Consider the following 22,399-nt stretch of genomic DNA (forward strand, 5'->3'; position numbering starts at 1 on the left):
ATTTCTAAGTGGGCCTTATTACTATAGGCCTAATAAAGGTTTTGCGGGCCCGGGGAATTCCCGTATTAATATTCTTTGGTAGAGGAGTTAGGGAGTGGTTGTATAGAGGGCGACATACGCAATTATTTTTTTATAAGACTTGTATCTTTGTATTGTATTATCTGATCTGATCGGGGAGAGAGAACACTGCACATAAGAGGTACCTGCTGCTTCTGCTGCATTCTAAGTATCTAGCCGGCCTAGAGTGCACTGTGGTTGTGATTTGCTGATTTCAGTAGTTTATTGTTGATAGGTATAGTATCAATATTGTTTAACAAGTGTGAATAAAATGAAATTTAATTAATGAAATGTGGTTCCTTATCGGTAAATCGTAGTAGTAGATTTGAAACCCATTCCAAAACAAGCAAGAAGGGGAACATCTGTTTTGCATGACAAACCAAACAAATACGTAACGAACAATAAGTGCAATAATAGTAGGCCTACTATTTTTTGTTTGTTGTACTATTTAGCAGTACAAACCCGTCTGTAGCTATTATCCTATCCATCGGGAATCTAAGTACTCATTGTTTATAGGATATGGTATAAATATTGTCATAGGTGTAGATCTTCATGGATGTTTTTGTGTTGAAGTGAGCAAACAAACACTCACCCAGACCAATTATTTTGTCAAGGTTATATTGTGTTTTCCCTTTTGTTCACTCCATTGACAAATACTCTTTGAACTGAAACAGCAATAGGTTTCAAACAGGAAAAGAAGTCACCAATGTATTGTGTATATTAATGAAATGGGGATTCAACTAAATAAAGTAAAATATATGCCTAAAACGAAGATGTCTTGTCCTACTTGCACATGATCTTGAGACTTGTGAGTTTAGTATTTTCTAAAATCTTTATGTTGCCTAAAAAATTGGAGCTACATTTCTAGACATCCTTGAATAAATATAGTAAAATATATTAAATTGAATTGGCCTTGAATGAATATAGTGTTATGATAGTAATATAACATGATTGTATAGATTTGGTTATTATTCATTATCAATACTGTAGTTTAAAAATGTCGTATTCGATTAAGAACTTTTGTTGTTAACGTAAAGATTCGTTGAGTACTTTTTGTATTCGAATTGTAAATTTGTGCTCAACAGAAAGTCATTCAAATAGAAAACGTTGACAACGAAAGCTTTTTCATTAAGAACAATCTCAACGCTCAAAATACTCCGTTAAATAAATACTCCGTTAAATAAGTACTCTAAGTAATATTATTTCACAATCCAACTTTCAATACAGTATTAGTTTTAATTTGCCAAAAAAAAAACCCAAAAGTAATGATTTCTTTAAAAAAAAATACAAATGAACAGTTAAATTAACCAATCAATGAAAATTTGCTTTTGGTAGAAAATTAAAAGAGATTAATTGCAAAGTCATACATAAACAAACAGTTGTATCGTTCTTTTGTTTTATTTTTTTACAGGATTTTGTGGTGAACTTGAAGAGAACAGACATGGGTTGTGATTGCCTAGCTGACCCTGATGGTTATGATGTGAGTTTTCAGAATATTGTTGACCACAACTTTTAGTCACCTCGAAAAGGCGCACTACTCACAAAATGTAAACGCGCCTCCTTCCGAAATCTCTTCCTCCATAACCCCTGCGTCCATATTAGGATTGAGCCTACAGTATGCTATTATGTAATTTAGAAGATATTGTTATAAAATATGAACTACAAAACATTCAGGTCTCAAAACTCAAACTAACTAATTAATTAATTTTGGAATGAAATTATACAACAGTGCTCAACTTCGACTTAACTTAAACTTCAATTTATTTTTCAACTTCAATTTATTTTTCAACTTCAATTTATTTTTCAGTTTTCAATCCTGCACACCTGGCCATTTGTATTACAATTAAACAAATTTTTTTTAAACGTATATACCAAAAACAAATTTGAAATTATTTTTTAATAGAAAGTGTGTAAGCGTTGTTGTTTGGCTAAAGGATCATTTTATTGCATGACATATTGGACAAGTTGTGAAATATCCTATGAATCAGTTTTGACTTTTAGCCCAATCAAGTCTTGGCTTGTTTTTATATATGACTCACCTTATTAATTTGTTACATTTTTCTATTTTCCTCTGATAAATATATTTTAAAACTGTGACAAAGATGCTGAAAACTAATGTAAATCTTTTTTTTATATAATTGTGGATACCATATTGTTTTTAATACATGCACCGCCTCTAATAAATTTTGGATTTTAAAATTTACCTCCAATAAACGTTTATTAGATACAATACGATAGTTGTTAGTTTTATAGTCCGGTGGCAGGAGGGGGGAATCACCACCCGAAAGGGGACAAATTGCCATCCAACTTTTCTAGACCAGAATTTTCCGTAGATTACGAATATGGAAGGTAATCGATCAGGATAGGAAGCGTTTTCGAGATATAAGGGGTCAAAGTTCAAAATTGACCAATTATAACAATGTATTATGTATATGTATTATAACAAATTTATTGAAGCTCAATTTGGTCTTTTATCACATTTTTATGATTATAAGTGTCTATTCAATCACCTTATGAAAAAAAAATCCTTTGTAATTAAGGGTCAAATGTCAATATTGCCCAATCATAGAATGTACCTATAAAACCAAATAAAAACTTATATTTAATAAAAATTTGATGTTTTCTCATCCTGTTAATCAATCATACGCAATGTAAAAGAGCGAATACATCATTTCATCAGTTGACATAAGGTAAATTTCATCAGTTGACATAAAGTCAAAGGTCAACATTTTATTACACGTATTAGTTAACAAATAAATGCAAAGTTGTCCAAACTATGATATTGATGGTTTTACAAGTAATCAAATTATTTGATTAGTAAAGTTATGTTATTTCATTATAATTTTGATTAATATAATTATAATACTGTATTTAATCAAATCAGACTTTAATCAGGATAGGAAGCGAATAGGAAGAGATAAGGGGTCAAAGTTCAAAATTGACCAATTATAACAATGTATTATTATATGTATTATAACCAATTTATTGAAGTTCAATTTGGTCCTTTAATACATTTGTATGGTTATAGGTATCTATTCAGTCGCCTTATAAAACAAATACTTTTCAATTAAAGGTCAAATGTCAATATTGACCAATCACACAATTTGCATATAAACCCAACTAAAAACTAACATTTAAGACAAAATGTTATGTTTTATCATTCTGTTAAGACATCTATCAATCATACACAATCAAAAGAGCACATTTATCATTACACAAGTTGACATAGGTCAAAGGTCAACATTTGAACAAGTGATATACTAAATAATGCAAAATTATTCAAACTATGAGATCGATGTTCATAAATGTAATCACGTTATTTGATCATTGAAGTTATGGTATTTATATATTTTTTCTAGTGCGCATTATTTTAAATGTATTAATATAATACTGTAAAATAAATAATAAAATTATTAATATTATTAATATTATGATGGTTAAAATGTTATGATGTTAAAATGTTACGCTGACCTTCAATGATTTGCTACTATACAGTTGCATTTATTAGGGCTACAATATTCGTTTTTGGAAAATAAACTACTATTCATCAGAACCAGAGAATACCAATTCGTACAGGATAGGGCATAGGCAGATCCAGGTGGCCAAACTCAATCCACAACTCACTACACAGACAGACCACAATTTTTATATAGCCACAGATAGTTTGGCCGATACAGGAAAGAGTTTCCTGTACACAAAAGATTCTAAAATAACCCATATGGATTTGCCCGAATGAACCCTCTAAGGACCCTTTTGGGATCTCTATGTGGTGTGCTACATAAGGCCCTGTATTAGAAATTAATATGGGGTAAATAGATGAACTATGGAATAAAACTACATGGTTCACCCTCAATCTTTAAATAACATTTATGGATTTGCCCAAATGAACCCAAGGGCCGATCCTTCATGGACCTTTCGGGGTTCTCTATGTGGGTCTACAAGAGACCCTATATTGGAAATACTGTATGTGGGGTGAAAATGTGGGTTCATAGAGATATAATAAATATCCCTGTGCACCCTCGATCATCCATAAAGAACATTTTATGGATTTACCCAAATTAACCCAAGGGCCGGTCGTTCTCCATGGATGGACATTAAGCCCCATAATGGAAATATAAGGGGTGACACTGTGAGTTCATATAGACAGGCGCGGCCCATGGAATAAAGCTGCTTGTGCACTCTCGATCCTTAAGGAACACTTATGGATTTGCCAAAATTAACCCCCCAAAGGCCGGTCCTCCATGGATGGACATTAAGCCCCATAATGGAAATATAATGGGTGACACTGTGAGTTCATATAGACAGGCGCGGCCCATGGAATAAAGCTGCTTGTGCACTCTCGATCCTTAAGGAACACTTATGGATTTGCCAAAATTAACCCCCCAAAGGCCGGTCCTCCATGGATGGACATTAAGCCCCATAATGGAAATATAATGGGTGACACTGTGAGTTCATATAGACAGGCGCGGCCCATGGAATAAAGCTGCTTGTGCACTCTCGATCCTTAAGGAACACTTATGGATTTGCCAAAATTAACCCCCCAAAGGCCGGTCCTCCATGGATGGACATTAAGCCCCATAATGGAAATATAATGGGTGACACTGTGAGTTCATATAGACAGGCGCGGCCCATGGAATAAAGCTGCTTGTGCACTCTCGATCCTTAAGGAACACTTATGGATTTGCCAAAATTAACCCCCCAAAGGCCGGTCCTCCATGGATGGACATTAAGCCCCATAATGGAAATATAAGGGGTGACAATGTGGGTTTATAGACAGGCACATGGAATAAAGCTCCCTGTGCACTCTCGATCCTTAAGGAACCGATTTGGATTTTGCCTAAAATAAAACAACAGCAGGTCATCTATTTAGACCCTTCTCTACTGTATGTTCAGTTCTACATTTGGCCCCTATATCGGATCAATGCATTTGGCTACATAAGTTACTGTGTTAGAAATATATCGGGTAACTAAAACTGTGGGTTCCAATATTAAGCCATGGGAAAAGCCTGTCTGTGCACCCTCAATCCTTTTAAAAGGAACCCATATGGATTTGCCAAAATGAACCAAGGGTAACTTCTGAATTCTCTATGAACCGTACATTCCGTTTATTGGAGATACATGGATACCTGAATGACATTTCTCAAATGTTTCTGAAAGACATTGTACTGTATAGTAGTAGTAGTATTCCCCTTTCACACCTCTTTGAATTAAATCCACCCCGATAGGCTCTTATGTACAGGATTTCAAAGCAATAATCACACTTGTATTTTTCAAGCAGTATAATCTATTAGATTGAATAAAAATATCTATTATAAACAATTTGCCGTTAGAAATCTCTATGCCATGTCGTTATTTAGATGAGAAAAACAGGTCAAATGTTAAAATTACAGAAAAATAGTGTTTCAGTCACTTTTTGAAAAAAATATTGCATTATGGCAAGTATAAACATATATATTGTGAACAATTTGATACCAAAATTGGCTCCTTACGACAAATATTTATTAATTTATGTTTTTATAACCTTATTTAATTATGTCAAAGGTTAATAACCACACTTCCGGTCATTTTCAAGCAATACCATCTGTTACACTGAATATAAATGTATATCTTGGGAACAATTTGCTCCTATTTTTAATTCTCTCCGACCTGCCTTTACTTAGATATAGAAAAAAGAGGTCAAAGGTCAAAATTGCTAAAAATGGGGTTTCCGGTCAATTTTACAAAGAAATTTTTGTTAGAGCTAATATAAACATATACATTGTGAACAATTTGACACCAAAATTATCTCACTAGGTCCAGAATTTCCAGAGATATAGCATGTTTTTATATTGGTCAATTTTGAACTTTGACCCCTTATATCTCGAAAACGCTTCCTATCCTGATCGATTACCTTCCATATTCGTAATCTACGGAAAATTCTGGTCTAGAAAAGTTGGATGGCAATTTGTCCCCTTTCGGGTGGTGATATCCCCCCTCCTGCCACCGGACTATTAGTTTGTAATTATGCCAGATAATATTTTTATGTTTTTTTTATAGTAGTAAGCTTAAACAGGAATTTCCACTTTTCTTTTATTGTTTTATTAATGCAAGTAAAAGGTCATGTTACTTACTCATCATCTATTTGATTTTATTGTTATACAGTACTATATTTATAATTACATTTTGTTATGAGACAAACACAACAAAAATGTTCTTTATAAGTAATCTTTATTAGTTCTTTAAATTGTTTTTGATAACAGTACTTTTGATACCGTACTTACTTTTGATTTATTGTTGTTTTAAGTTGTTTTGTTTATTCTTATTGGATGCACTGTTTGACAGCATGATAGCATAAAGGTCATTTCATTAATGATTTTTATTATTTTTGTTATCGGTTATGTTACATCTCAAGAACCAAGTTTATTATAGAAAGTTTCTTTCAAATTTTAATTATACCAGTAACCATACAAATAATACAGAGCATAGAAATGAGGACCAACCTAGCGTAGAAGTAAACTTGCTTAAAGGCTATTTTCCACTAGGCGAATTTCTTTGAATCGAAAGCTTCAGCTTATACGCATGCGTAGAGAGAGATTTGGAAGATGGAATCATGAATATGATAAGCTGACACTTTTGATTCGCACAAACAAATTCGTCTAGTTGAAAATCTGCTTACTCTGATCTTTACGAAATAACGCTATATAAATGTCGCATTATATATTATATTATATATATATTATATATATATTATACTTTAGCATAGGAGAAAATTCACAGAACACAGAAATCCTGTTTTGTTAATTTAGAAAAGCTTTAAGAAGTTCAAATATTTATGGTGTGTATGATACAACAAAAAAGAATGTCTTTTGCATTAATTTGGTGAACTAATTGAGAATAAAATTACAACTTGTAGCAATTATGAATACAGTAAGACCAATTAGTCTATTTTGAAAGTACTTGTTTATTTATGCCATAATATTTTGAAGGCTGTTTTTTTTTAAGTGTATCAATGGCACAGTTTAACCATATCGTATGTTTATATGTAAATATGTAGATGATTTTACAGTGTAAATATTTATGGTCATTAATGGATCTGTCAGTTGACACCTTTTTAACTACCAAACTGTTTTTAATGCAAGTAAAAGGTCATGTTACTTACTCATCATCTATTTGATAATATTATGTTAATTTGTATGCTGCAAAAATTGTTTTAATTTCCGCTTCTATTTTACATCATTATATTTTTTAACTTATTTTATTATGTAATATAAATTGTAACACGTTACAACACAAGAAAGAGGTTGCCGTTTTTATTCATACAAATAAATAGAAAAATATTAAAAATGAATGCACAGGAAGGGTGATTGATGCATTTATTGAATTTAATTTAACTAAGATTGTTTCCTCTTATCAGAAATTTATTTAAACTGACCTTACATTTCTGTTTGTTTGGAAAGTTTATTTACAAACATACATAACAAGGAAATATACAACAAGTGGTTTAATCTAATAATATGACACAATATTGGTACTTGTAGTACTGTATTCATTTTCCTAATTAAATATTCTGAAATGAATTATACATTGTGCAAAGATTATGGAGACTGATGATTTGTAATTATTAATATTCTTAAAAGGGTTACAACAATGTTTTATCACAAAAGAGATACTGTTCTATTTATACACATTTCCATAGCATACCCAGGGGCAGATCCAGCATTATAGATTAGAGGGGCTAAATATTTCATAAATGATAAAAACGATCCGTCGAGTTATATTATAGTCATTATTATTCTATTTTAAGAAGACATGGCTGTTAAGTCTGACGCCTGTTTAGCCCCCGTCTAAATCCGCGCCTGATACTGGTCTGTAATGTGACACAGGGGAAATCCTTGGTTCAGCACTCCTACAGGCCCTCCAACGCTGGGTAGTTGCATTGGGGCTGCTCATGCTTTGGCCCCTTAAGCTCTGGGGCTCCTGGCTTTAGCCAGTGTTAAGCCACTGATAACGGTATTATTAATATATACTGAGCATTTATAAAGCACTCTAAAGCTGCTGTCTTCACAATGCTATAAGAGTAATAATCTATTTGAACAAGCAAGTTTTAAGAAGAGACTTAACACAGAAATATAATATATATAAAACTTTGCTGTACTGAACTGTTTTATTATTAATTTTATTTTGTCTCAGCAGGCTACTGACGGAGCTCCACCTTTAAGTAAGAGTGAGGATCGTAGCTGTACTGATTGTCTTTGTGCAATTCTCTTCCTTCTATTCCTGGTGGGAATGGTAAGTAGCAGAATTTCCTTTTCATTATTCTTGCCACTTATGTCACGTATGATGCTGTATTCTGGTTTTTGCAATCTTTCAATCTCATCTGATATTTAGTAATCCTAGCGTTCCAAAAAGTTGATAAATACATAGCATATCGCTTATTGGACATACTGCAGTGATTTTAAATATTTGGAAATCTTTTTGCAGGGGGTTATTGCAGGATTTGCCATCGCAGCAGGCAGTGTTCAACGTGTTATTTATGGTTATGATAGCTATGGAAACATTTGTGGTATGAAAAATAAAAAATATCCTGGAGTTGAACTTTCTGGAATGGATATGACAGACATGCCGTAAGTTTTTAATTTTACCATAGAGGACATAGAGACCAACTCTATATAAACTAGAGAGTTACCTATCATTGTTAATGGCAATGTAATGAATAAGTTTTTTTATAAACCATTGTTTATATGTAGTATGCTCCTGCTGATGCACTCAAACAGATTGACCAATTTAGGATTCTGTCACATTTGATGATCCTTCTCCATAGTACAGTACATCATCGCTTTTGAGATGTGACTATATTTGAATTGACCCTCTAGTTGTAAATACCTCTATGGTTTTATTCAACTAAATCTCTGTCTACACTATCAAACTAGTTTGACACAAAAAGTGAAATGTGCCCAAATATGGTAGTGATATACCCAAATATGGTAGTGATATGACATAATCATGTCCATATATGGGCACAACACATTTTTTTGTCACATTAATTTTGATAGTGTAGACAGAGCTTAAGATGTGTTTTAGACAGCATTGATGCCTAGATCTATATTAATGCTAATACATTTTTCGCATATTTTACGTATCTCCTCTAAAACCACATTTGGCACACTGATGTTTATTGATGGGCCGCACACAATAGGCTATGTCACTTTCTTGAATTTAAAGGATAAACACTAAAAAAAGGAAAAAATAGCAGTAATTTGACCATGTTATGTCACTGTATAAACTACAAATACCATGTCGGTCCGCTAAACAGTCTTTTAGTCAACTGTATCGAATGATTGTGTCATTGTTTTAATTAATTACACCTATTCTTTGAACAGAATGATATCACGGTTTGGCTCAGTGAGTAAAACACCATAGCCATTACTATCATTGCTTGGTATACGTTCGAGTTCGAATCCGCGACATGTGTATCGCATAAGGTTAAAAATCAAAACTAGATCACGATATTAAATTACAAAACTAGCATCATTACAGTAATTTCAAGTGTGCACTTTTTGTGTCCGGAAGCAGCTGTAGTTTTATTATTCTATAACTTAATTCATATTCATATTTTATCATTAAAATGTTTTTAATCTGTCATGCACGTTGTCACTTTCATATCTCATATCCAGTATTGTGCTTTTACACTATTTAATCATCCCATGCGAATTATTATTAAGGCAGACAAGACCGTGCGGAGTACCGGTTACTGCTATAGACCACAATTTAATTACAGAAAAAGTAGCAAATAGCTAACAAATCTCCCACACAAATAAATTGCAAAATATCAAAACCATTGAAATAAAAATAAAATCGTAAATGAATAAAAATGAACACACACAAACAAAACGATTCCAAATGGTTTTATATATTGTTGAACATTAAAACAATTAACAATTCGTGTTTCCGCAGCAATGTATTTTTTTATCGATTTATGTTAAATTTTTTTATTTTATCTATATGTATCAAATAATTAATACACCACGAAAAACACTCCAAATAAATAGTTTGGCATTTGATACTTTCGTTGGTGTTTGCATGCATCATCTAATTCACACATTTAATGTGTAATAAAAGACGTTAAAGAAAAATGGTAATACCATTTTTCTTTAGCGTCTTTTATTTTTGTCTAGTCAAAAGTAAAGTATAAAGTTCCATATCCAGTATTGCTTTCATTTTTTAGTCTACATATATTTCAAAGTAAATGGATAGTGTATAACAAAATCAATGGCCGTAAATACAGTAGTTCAGAATTTTGGTCTTGATACAATTTGTTTTTGTTTTAATAATTTGTCAAAGTACTTTTATCAAAGTGCGGTTTTGTTATATACTTGCCCATGCAAAGTACATACAGTAACCACCCACATAAGGCAGAAAAAAAACGTACAGAGCACGGGTTACTGCAGTGCTAGTTTGTTTTATTCCTGTTATGTGCAAAATACTATCATACTGTACAGTATCTATGACAAACCTGTAGAGAGTGTCATGAAAATCAGTTAATGCTGCGTACACAAACATTCTTGGCAGGAAAAGCTAAAATTTCCAATCAATTTATAGATACGTCTTCTTCATGAACATCCTCGACCCAGATGACAGTATTGAGATTTGTGTGAAAAAATGTCCCACCGGTAACATTACAAATTTAGAAGATATTAAAGCATTTGCAGAAGAAAGCGGCAGTAAGCTTTGTTCATATAACACCCCGATTGAAGACTATCTAACTTCTAGACAGGATAAACTAGGGCCTTGTCCTGTGCGTGATTCACTGTATGATAGGTATGTGCACATTCTTTTATTTATATTACAATTTTTTAAATTGTGATAGATTGAATAATACTGAATATAATTGCCGTATTCATGAAAATATCATCATACCCATTCCTTTTTGTATAATGTTTTTTATACATAAACATTGTAACTGTTACAATTATTTATTGCATTATTAAATGATGTGTTGTTGTCATAATAACAAAGAGGTTTAATGATAGGAAATTCATTTTTAATTAGGACATGTTTGTTGACATGGTAATAGTTTTTATTTTTTATATGCTAAAAAACTTTAAAACAGTGTTTATTTTTACAGTACCCCGGTTTTCAACCGCTGCATCCCAGATAATGTTAAAGAATTGGGAAAATCTTTTCTCGAAACCGCATTGGAAATCTTGAATTCCAATCAGTACATTACCAAAATTGTAGCAGATTTGTACATGGCAAGGTGGGCCATATTGGGAATGTGTGGACTAGCCTTTGGTAGGTATAATGTTAATATATGTATGTTATATATGTCCTCAAATTAACACATCATTTTCAGAGAATAATGGTTAATGGTTTTAAATTTGTATATCGCATAATACAAATAGTCTCTATGTGCTGTGGACTCAGATGTTACACTTTTCAACTACATGCTTTTCCCCTGAGATGTCATATCAGTGCAGCCACTATAAGGCGCTCTCTCATCTGTCCACGAAACAGAGAATAAGTACATTCAAGGAGTGAAAATGTATAAAAGTTGTCCCTTGGTATGAAATGAAAACTAGGTGTCGAAAATTATACTCTGTCATATACGGTACAAATATTCGATGAAATTCTCTCCAATGAATGTTCTTTACTAAATGGAACTTTGTATTTACAGTGTTTGCCCTTGCGATGGTGTTTCTTATTCGGTTTGTTGCAAGTTTTATTGTGTGGATTATTTACGCCGTTGCAATTGGATCCTCTGGAGGTATGTAGGCAACGATCATCATAAGCAAAATCAAATAAAGGTGTTTCAATTGAATATTAATATTGCTAGCAGGTATACGTCCAATGGATGGACACCATGATAAAAGTGAATATATGTTCTAGAAATGTATATGGCACGTCATTGTGAGAGTCTAACAAAAATACAGAGAGTATTTATATTATTATAATATCCTGGATTTATAAAGCACTTTATATTGTGAAACCTCTCTAAGCGCTGATCATACAGTAGAATCTGAGGGAAAAATGCTAAACCCAAACTGAAATATGGGAGATACGCTCTTTCAGTAACCAGGGTTTGGTCTAAATTGCACCTTGGTGAGCAGCAGTTGTGGCTAGGTCATCCCCGACTTGAGCGCCTCCAATAGTAAAGAAACTGAAACTCATAAAGTGAATAGGTTTACTGTATTCTTAAGACAGAAAGTTTGTTTCCCTGTTCACACTTATAAATATTGTAATTTGATTGATGTATTATATATTCTTATGTATTTTTTAATCAATAATGGGAACGTGAGATCACTATACAGTACCTCCATCCTGTTTCGAGATTTATGTTCGAAATAATTCAGTACATCATGGTCACCAATTGCATGCTCGATCGACGATGACCTGCTGCCCATGGCGCTCTTTAACTGTTATTGTCAGGTTATTGTATATTGCATGTTAGATTGATTTTGCTAGCGGGGAAACGGCCGAGGATTGCCAGGATTTGCTTGAATAATATGTTCAAATAATGCATTAAGAATCTTATTATTTAACTATTTATGTTTACTTTAGCTGTAACTGGCCTTCTCTGGTATACATATGTTCAGAGGAAGAAAGATATGGAAGGATTTGGAGAAATGGTACCAGACTCCATTAAGGAAGATGTCAGAGCTTTCCTTATTTATTCAATCATAGCTACAGTGTTTTTTGTAAGTTAAGTGTGTTTATTTGCTGAATCCGAAATTCCTATACTGTGTAAAATGTTTCTATTTATGGTATATGACTAAATATACTTTAGTTCCAACTGCCTGCATATGAAATTTAACCTAAATTAGGAGGTGGGATTATACTTGAGCATGGGATTATACTTGAGCATGGGATTATACTTTAGCATGGAATTATACTTTAGCATGGGATTATACATGAGCATGGGATTATATACGATAAGCATGGAACTATATTCGGTATGGTATATCCACCATCCTGCCTGCTCTGGAATATATTGTTTAATTGATTTTCTTGTTTTGTTTAGGTGGTTCTGTTGCTTGTGATTCTTGTAATGCGTAAACGTGTTGCATTTGCCGTGGAGCTGTTAAACCAAGCTGGCAAGGGCCTCATTGCTATGCCCCTACTACTCATTCAACCTGTGTGGACATTCATTGCTTTGCTGTTGTTCTTTTCTTATTGGTGCGTTGTAATGCTATTCCTTTCTGTCACTGGTAAGTATGACATTTGTCTATAGGGTAATACATTCACACAAACAAACAATGTCTTGGTCACCTGGAAAGTGTTCCAACTTTCATTTGGATCAGTAAATGTTTTCTTTTACAAAAGCAACGGTCACTTTTTTGGTAGGCTCACTTTTGTGGTTTCCATAATAAAATGATTCAACTGGTAGGTTTAGCCCAATGAAGTGATAAATGACCTGATGTGGAGCACACCACCAGGGTAACCTACTTTTCCAGAAAGATGCACTGGGTTCTTTTAAGTGTATACTAGCCAGATATGTAGGCCTATACTGGACCTTCAGTTTTAAGTCCTTATCCGAGAAGACTTGTTCTACCACTTTAGTCTTCTACAGGTTGCCCATATGGTGTGTTAAAAGTTTAACAACAACTAAATTCACCAGGACAAAATCAATGATGATAATGGATAATTATTAATTAATTTTTTTGTAATTACATATAGGAAAGCCAATACAGTATAACAACACAATGAATGGAGAGATGCATGTAGAGTATCAGGAGGGTGAACTGATCAGCTACTTCTGGTGGTACCATGTGATTGGTTTGGTATGGATTGCGGAGTTCATTTTAGCATGCCAACAGTTTGTTATTGGAGCCTGTGTTGCTGATTGGTACTTTACTAGGTGAAAAATATATGGAGGTTTTAGTGTATTCACATTAAGCCAATTTTGAGAAAGGAAGTTTCTAACAGATATTCTGTATGTCATGTTCTGTCACACCTTCATATTAAGATATGTTGATTCCCTTTCTCTTCTGATGTAGCTTGTCTTACCCTTTTCATACCTGCAAAATAGTAACAACGTGTAACAAGTTGTAACTAGATTGGCATAGCGTGAAAAAAAATTTGTGAAAACTGTTTTTGTTTTGTATTGAGATGTCCCAAGTTGTTACTGCTCCGGTATTAAACTGACGAATCATAGTAATCAAATAGAGCGCAACTACAATATGCTGTCTTTCTCATGGTTATGAGTGTATGAAAACGTGTAATAAATCAAGAGATCAAACCTAGTTACAACTTGTTACAAGTTGTATTTATGCAGATGTGAAAAGGGTATAAGGCATTGATGGCACAAGATTTTGTCTTTTGCGACACTGCCTTTGTTCATATCTTAAATTACATTTGTATTGTATTTTATCTTACTCTGTCTTCTGGACGTAAATAATGTCTTTTGAATTTTAAAAAATGAGATAAAATTATCAGGAGTTGAAAATGTGTTATGGTGCTCTGTTGCCAACACAACCCTGGACCGCTTGTTGTTAAATAAAGGAAAGGAAAATCACATTTACACTTCTGTTTCAACAGATCTATTTAAAGTACTCATTCCAAATTGATTTCATCAAAGCAGTTTTTAATTGCTTAGAATATTTAATATTCTGTTCTTCATTTTTGTATTCAATTTTCTTTTCAGAGATAAAAAGAGCTTTTCCTCACCAATTCTGCGTAACATCGGGTATCTCATTAGATACCATTTTGGATCTGTTGCTTTTGGATCTTTTATCATCACTTTGGTGAAGATTCCCAGGGCTATTCTAATGTATATGCAGTCAAAGTAAGTCAATAACCTAAATCAATAGATAGGGAGGTTGCTGATTTTAGTTCAGTGTTTATGTAAAAATATCTAAAACATGCAAAGGGGTCTTGTAAAGCCTTATTCTTGGAAATATCATCATCTTTTACTTGAGTCAGCTTTCTCCCTTTTCCAAGGGGTTACTGACTGTCACTCATTCCATCTCATAACATGGGCAAGTGTTCTCTGGACTAAACTGTAGGTAACTGTAAAGAACCTAGTACACCTTTCGAGACGAGTACATGTAGTTACCCCGGTATACTAGTACACACACAGCCACTGTCACACACAGCTACTGATCATAACTTGGCCCTCTGGAAGAACAGTCTTTGACTGTAGAGGCTGCCCAGTATAAAGAAATGATAAATAAATAAAATAAATTATTTGTTTAAGGAAATGAACAATTGTGATAATTTGTTATTAATATTAATCAAATTGTTCATTTCTAGGATGAAGGGAAGTGAGAGTGAATTAGTGAGATTCATGTTGAAATGCCTTTCTTGCTGTTTGTGGTGTTTGGAGAAGTTTTTGAAGTTTCTGAATGCCAATGCCTACACAGTTATTGGTACGTTAACTCAATCTTGATAGCAAATGTAGGCCACAATGACAACAGTGTATTTTCTTGGAGATCCCTACCTGTTAGACATATGCCATTATTCCTTAATATGGACACCCCTCAAAAGGAAAATGGAATAGTCCAGTGGAGTGTGGATAATAAACATCTCTCATCCTCATGTCTTTTCACTCGTAAACTACATACACCAAATTGGCCGTGTTTCCGCAGCCATAACAAAATTATCAGTTAATTTTGTAACAAATGAGATAATTAATAACAAAATAAAGTGCGCATGATCAGACATTACCAAACAACCAAGTGCTGATTTGTCCTTCACATCAAAGGTTGAAAATTATCGCATTTATCCGATAATTACCTGATTTGATTGAGATAATTATTGGTTCATTTTTTCTTGGGTGCAATCAGTTAAACCTCATTTCCACAGGAACTGTATCAGTTAATTTTCATCAGTTATTTTTTGGGTACGGAAACATGGCCAATGTTGTTTATTTAATGACATGTTATGTTGTAAATAACATTATTTTAAAACTTTTTTGTTTCTATGACTCATCATAAAATATTTATTATCATTTTTTTGTTTAAAAGACTGGGTTTTATTAGTTTCTTTTTAATAATGTTGTTTTTTTCCCCATAGCAATTGAAGGAAAACATTTTTGTTTCTCTGCCAAGCGAGTAAGTTCTGTTTTTTTTTAAAACTTAGTGTTCTAATGATATTGCGCCTGTTTCTACACATTTACACAAAAAATATCCTAAATAACAACAATTTAAGATGAGGAATATTGACTTCAAGGCCGTAGCAAGATGTTAAAACCAGATGCTTTAAATATAATAATTAATATAAAATATGACAACTTGTGATGGAGAATTGGGGTGGGTGGTGAAAATTGAAATTTCATTTCTCATGCTGGCTACGGCCCTGGACTTTATACCTTCTTCATCACAATATCTTTAGATCATACAGATAAATGATAAAGGTCTTAATATTTTATGTTATTCTAGGCGTTTATGATTTTGGTGTCAAATGCATTGCGTGTTGCTGCCATCAACTGTGTCGGGGACTTTGTCCTATTTCTTGGTAAACTGGGTGTAGCAGGATTAACTGCCCTCAGTGGTATCTTGATCCTAGAGGTGAGTAATTAAATAATATGCACAACAAACATTTAATGTTCAAAGTCTATTGTTAAAAATCTCAACAATATACCTGCCAACTCTCATGCATAATGCGCGAGTCTTTAATTTGTTATGCCTCATACATGGCTATTTCTCGCGCATCCATAAAAAATATTCAGAAAAACATTATTTTGAAATTAACTGATTGAATTTAACTTAATTGAAGGAAAAATAGCCAGGACTACACATTATTTAATTAATTTGAGCATAAAGAGCCTAGGCCTATGTTTATTTGTATTCTATGGTTGGAGGTAGTACGGTGAAAAATTTAATTTTTTTAAATTTTAGGGCGCTTATACAATTTTAATTTAATGTGTCATGCATTGGCCACTAAAAAAGTTGGCAGGTATACAACAATAAATGACATAAAAGTTTGTGATACTCTACGTATGTAATTCAGATCAAACATTATTGATTTTTGCAATGCCAAAACAACCATTATTATCTTTGTTTTTTATGTATATTTTCCTTTGAATTGATATCATTTTAATTGTTCTTCATTTACTTAGTTTCAACAGTAATGCCTCGTTGATAATCTTATTCAGTGATGCTCACTGAGACCTATACTTTTTTTCAGAAAAAGGAAACGTAATGCATATGCTTTGGCATACAAATGTTTAAAATGTTTGCATTAATATTAAATTTCATAATTGATTGTGTTTTATCAATGTGGTGCTATATATTGCTTATAGAACCCAAGAAAGTCATTGTCTCTGATGCCAGATGTTTCGATTAATTGAATAATTTAACAACTTGGTTAAAAGTGTTTGACCATTAATGTAAATGTTTTTGCTAATGATCATTTACTCGTAGGCTATTGATGATCTCAACTATTTTGCCGTGCCACTATTGGCTGCTGCAATATTTGCTTTTCTTATTGCGTGTGCGTTCTTTTCTATTTATGAGGTAGGTTTTAAAGCAATACGAGTTGGATAGCACGCGTATATATAGTGGCACCTTAGCCAAAGTTACGTCGCACTCAAAGCATGTTTTTATGTTGTGTTGGATTAATTAACAGATGATTTTTGTACTTTCAATCAGGCCAAGGTGTAATTACTATCGAGAATGCGTATTCAGCATATTTTTCATTGACTAGACTGCTAAAGGTAAACTATTAACAATAGTTTTACCAATATCCACTTGCATTGGCCATATTATTAAAAACAAGTATTGCCATGAATCAGGTGTCCCAAGGGAAACATATTTTCTTTTCTCAATTCTGGATCCTTCCCTGATTGTTCATTTTCTAACAGTAGCTGATTATTCAGTACACTGTTTTCATCACATAAATGATTGAAAGTACAAATTAAAAATACTCATACTATACATGGCTACTAATATTTTGTGTTTTTTTATGTATTCTAATATTAATATTGATATTGAAATATTTGGAGTGTATTTTTCTATTTTCTATAGTGTGTTGGGGATCACTCAAGTGTATCATATACTTCTTTAGCTGTGCCCTTATTAGTTGGTGCTGTATTTGCATATCTTATAACATGTGCATTCATTAGCATATATGAGGTGGGTAGTGGGGACATAACATTTTGGATATATGATGTTTAATGGATGAGGTACAGTAACTTAACACTATGGACACTGATCCGTTGTGAATGTTTAAAGAGGAAAACACCAGAATTTCACCAAAAAAAATCCCCCCTAAAAATACCAAATTTTATAGGTTGGCCAGAATCTGCTCCCGTGTATAGTATCCATACTGTCAGTGATGTAGCCACAAGAAATAGAGTTGTGCGGTTTTCGCAAGAAAAGGGAACAATCTCTGTTCATGTCACTGGCCTCTGTGAAAAAGTGGTCAGGTTGACACCTTACTAACCGTACTGGTGGCTACGGCCCTGACTGTAAATAGGGTGGCATTAATTTGCTGTACAAACCACTCTAATGTTTGAGGTCAACAAGTTTATGATAATTAGGAATGTTATCTCGTACTATAATAATAATCAAAGGTCAGAATTTATCTTTCTTTCATTGGGTTTGATCAACACATAATTATCAATATAAGGTTATAGTGTCATACTAACTTGTTTGATGTGTATATAAAAGGCCACTAGTATAAAGCTTACTATAGCAAACAATTTACCTTATCTAATTTCCATATATATACTGGCTTAAAATATACAGCTATATTTAATTGCGAATTGACTTTTTTTATCTATCTAGAAAATTTAATTCATTTTAAAATTATATGCTAATATAAAATAACTAGTGTAGTTTTTTTAATAAATAAATCAAACTAACTTCACCAATAATTTCATCTTTAATTAAAAAATGTAAATATTCATAATGAACACAAGATACCTGTATTAAGTAAACACACTTTGCACTTTGACATTTTGCATGTTGCATATGCACTTAATGTTGATATATATTGTGTGAAGAATGTTGTAGAATAGTGTTATGATTACTGTGAATTCAAAGTATTTGTGATTATTCATATCAGACATAATCATCATCGCCACACAGTCATAATCATCATCGCCACACAGTCATAATCATCATCGCCACACAGTCATAATCATCATCGCCACACAGTCATAATCATCATCCCCACAGTCATAATCATCATCCCCACACAGTCATAATCATCATCGCCACACAGTCATAATCATCATCCCCACACAGTCATAATCATCATCCCCACACAGTCATAATCATCATCGCCACACAGTCATAATCATCATCGCCACACAGTCATAATCATCATCGCCACACAGTCATAATCATCATCCCCACACAGTCATAATCATCATCGCCACACAGTCATAATCATCATCCCCACACAGTCATAATCATCATCCCCACACAGTCATAATCATCATCCCCACACAGTCATAATCATCATCCCCACACAGTCATAATCATCATCCCCACACAGTCATAATCATCATCCCCACAGTCATAATCATCATCGCCACACAGTCATAATCATCATCCCCACACAGTCATAATCATCATCGCCACACAGTCATAATCATCATCCCCACAGTCGTAATCATCATCGCCACACAGTCGTAATCATCATCGCCACACAGTCGTAATCATCATCGCCACACAGTCGTAATCATCATCGCCACACAGTCATAATCATCATCGCCACAGTGTCATAATCATCATCCCCACACAGTCATAATCATCATCACCACACAGTCATAATCATCATCCCCACACATAAATAATCATCAAATTACTATCACACCTACAGACCTCCCAACTCTCCAGATAATGTAGTGATGGATGAATAGGATTGCCTTCGAAATTTCAAGTCATCTCCTACTAAAGTGCAGTTTCTCCCAATAATTTGGATAAATAAAAAAAATCTCCCGATATGTAATTTCAAATACTCTAAATATTGATAAGAGAATAAAAAAGATACTAATGTCAGTCTGTATAATGTTTATAATCAATGTATGCATTGTTTAATGACCATGTTTACAATTATAGATGCCAATATCTTTAGGGTTTTCATAGTCCCTCTATGATTTTATGTATTATAGCATACTCTATAGTTTCATAAAGCCTCCCAATAGTTTTTCCGAGTTGAGAGGTATGCAGCTACATCATATATTACAGAGCCAATAATTACAAATACTATCGCATCAATGATTGTCATTATCACCACATCAATAATCATTATCACTGTCATAAAATGATCATAATTCACAAATAGCATAATTTTAGGAAACAATAAAAGATATTAAATATTTTAATTAATCTTTAATAATTATCTCATCTGATCCACTGATGCTGCTATTGATATTGTAAATGAATATAAAATGAAAAATTAATCTTTGTAACTATTTTCATTCTCTACATCTAAAGATGACTATCGACAGTCTACTGATCTGTTTCTGTGAAGACACCAGAGTGAATGATGGCTCTCCAGCTAAGCCATACTTCATGGAGTCTGGACTCATGGTAAGTCTTGCAAGAAAGACATGCTATATTGAAACCATCCATACTTGTTTATATTGCCTCTTGCCAATATTATTGCCCTTATCTTAATATTAAGATTGCTGATTTTATTTATTACTATTTGATCTCTGGTTCAGGTCTTTGGAGTCTGTTCCTTCAAATATTGATAGTGCAAAGCCCATTTAAATCTAAGCTTGCTGAAATGAGGTTTTTCTCTAGCAATAAACATGGGCTGAATTATTATTGCACTCAATCTGCATAGTCTACTGCTGTGTTGTGAAATCAAAAAGTTGTTAATAATTGCCATTAATTAATTGGGACTTGGATCTTTTCCAATTCACTCGGGTTGTGGTTCAGCTCTAAAGCTCTGTCTACACTATCAAACAAGGTATATGCTTAAATATGGTAGTGATATGACATCATCATGTCCATATTTGGGCACATCACATTTTTTTTATCATATTTGATAGTGTAGGCAGAGCTTTTACTTGTTTTTCCCACTTGTGATCAAACCATTGACCAAACACAGCTGCACTAGCCAATGAATGTCGCTAAAACATTAATATTCTGTATTATATGTGCTTTTATTATATATTATCCCTACCTTAAGAATGTTTTCATATTAAATGATTTGATATGTGTGCAATAGTATTAACTTTTTAGTTGCACTTATATTGGTATATCCTATTCAATAAATATTTCTGTCTCCTGAAATTTAAAAGCAAATATGATTTTTCTTTATTTGACATGTGTCAAAATAGTGTATCATTGGAATATACTTTACTCAAATTATGGATACGGAAGTATTTCATCAACCTATTACTACTACCTTATAAATAATAATATATAAAATAATAGATATAATATATATAAAATATTTGAGTATAATTTAGTAGTACTTCCAGCTAATAGCACCATAGTAATTAATAATCATACACTTTTATGAATGATATATTTGTGTTTAAATAAATTTACCACTTTTAATTTCATCTTGTAGAAAAATTGTTAAAATGATGGGTTGTAGAGTATTACATCAACCTTATCCTTTATTAACCTGTTCCACATGATGGGTTGTAGAGTATTACATCAACCTTATCCTTTATTAACCTGTTCCACATGATGGGTTGTAGAGTATTACATCAACCTTATCCTTTATTACCCTTTTCCACATGATGGGTTGTAGAGTATTACATCAACTTTATCCTTTATTACCCTGTTCAATCATGGAGATATCCATGGTTCAATAACAGTATTTAAAAAAGATAAAAATTCACAATAATATGATATTTAATATTTATACTATTGAAAGTATTTGTGAATAAATATAGTATTCCGCATAGTTGTAATCCAATAATCATACAAATTTGTGAACAATATTTGTTTTTTAAAATTGCAACTTATAAAAATTCTCTCTAATATCTATCCATTCAATTTCAAATTTTATTTTAAAATTATGTTTTTATATATCAGGAGACATTTTATGTGCCTTTTCATTATAAGATGTTTGTAATTATAAATGTAAATATATGTATGTACAGTATTAATAATGTGTTTGTTATGTGTTTATATATGCTACTAACATGTAATTTACATTTTATATGTTTGCTTCCCGTTTTTTACCAGCGCTTTGTGAATGTAAGTTGTGCTGTTTTTATGCGGTACGGACATAATATAAGCACCACTGTCTAAGCCTGCTTCTTATTTCCTTAACACATTTTGTTTTTTTATTAAATGTTGCAAACATAATACACTATGTTCCTACTACTTGTTTTTAATTGATGTTTTGTTTTAACCAAGTTTTTTTATATGTATTTCTTTTCAAAAATTCCTTATTTCGGATTACTATTTGTAAAAATTAGTTTTTATTCAACTTAATGGTGGGATTC

The 22,399-nt window shown here is 32.7% G+C and overlaps 1 protein-coding gene across 3 annotated transcripts in view; it reads left to right on the forward strand.

Moving 5' to 3' along the window:
* LOC144845435 (choline transporter-like protein 1) overlaps nucleotides 1-22,399 on the forward strand; it is a 135,488-nt gene that overhangs the window by 109,735 nt on the left and 3,354 nt on the right. The window contains exons 2-17 of one of the 3 annotated variants that reach the window (XM_078702772.1): nucleotides 244-292; nucleotides 1,469-1,537; nucleotides 8,230-8,325; nucleotides 8,518-8,660; nucleotides 10,636-10,854; nucleotides 11,162-11,328; nucleotides 11,711-11,800; nucleotides 12,595-12,731; nucleotides 13,055-13,241; nucleotides 13,711-13,891; nucleotides 14,678-14,818; nucleotides 15,286-15,401; nucleotides 16,048-16,085; nucleotides 16,413-16,541; nucleotides 18,000-18,107; nucleotides 20,421-20,516. In XM_078702772.1, the coding sequence (XP_078558898.1) occupies nucleotides 1,499-1,537; nucleotides 8,230-8,325; nucleotides 8,518-8,660; nucleotides 10,636-10,854; nucleotides 11,162-11,328; nucleotides 11,711-11,800; nucleotides 12,595-12,731; nucleotides 13,055-13,241; nucleotides 13,711-13,891; nucleotides 14,678-14,818; nucleotides 15,286-15,401; nucleotides 16,048-16,085; nucleotides 16,413-16,541; nucleotides 18,000-18,107; nucleotides 20,421-20,516 (1,887 nt within the window). In that variant the 5' untranslated portion in view covers nucleotides 244-292; nucleotides 1,469-1,498. Of the gene's footprint in view, nucleotides 1-172; nucleotides 293-1,468; nucleotides 1,538-8,229; nucleotides 8,326-8,517; nucleotides 8,661-10,635; nucleotides 10,855-11,161; nucleotides 11,329-11,710; nucleotides 11,801-12,594; nucleotides 12,732-13,054; nucleotides 13,242-13,710; nucleotides 13,892-14,677; nucleotides 14,819-15,285; nucleotides 15,402-16,047; nucleotides 16,086-16,412; nucleotides 16,542-17,396; nucleotides 17,490-17,999; nucleotides 18,108-20,420; nucleotides 20,517-22,399 lie in introns of those variants that run through there. The other 2 variants (XM_078702773.1, XM_078702770.1) reach the window with 2 other exon arrangements.

This window comes from Antedon bifida, chromosome 6, assembly GCF_963402885.1.
Source record: "Antedon bifida chromosome 6, ecAntBifi1.1, whole genome shotgun sequence".
NCBI classification, from domain to species: Eukaryota; Metazoa; Echinodermata; class Crinoidea; order Comatulida; family Antedonidae; genus Antedon; species Antedon bifida.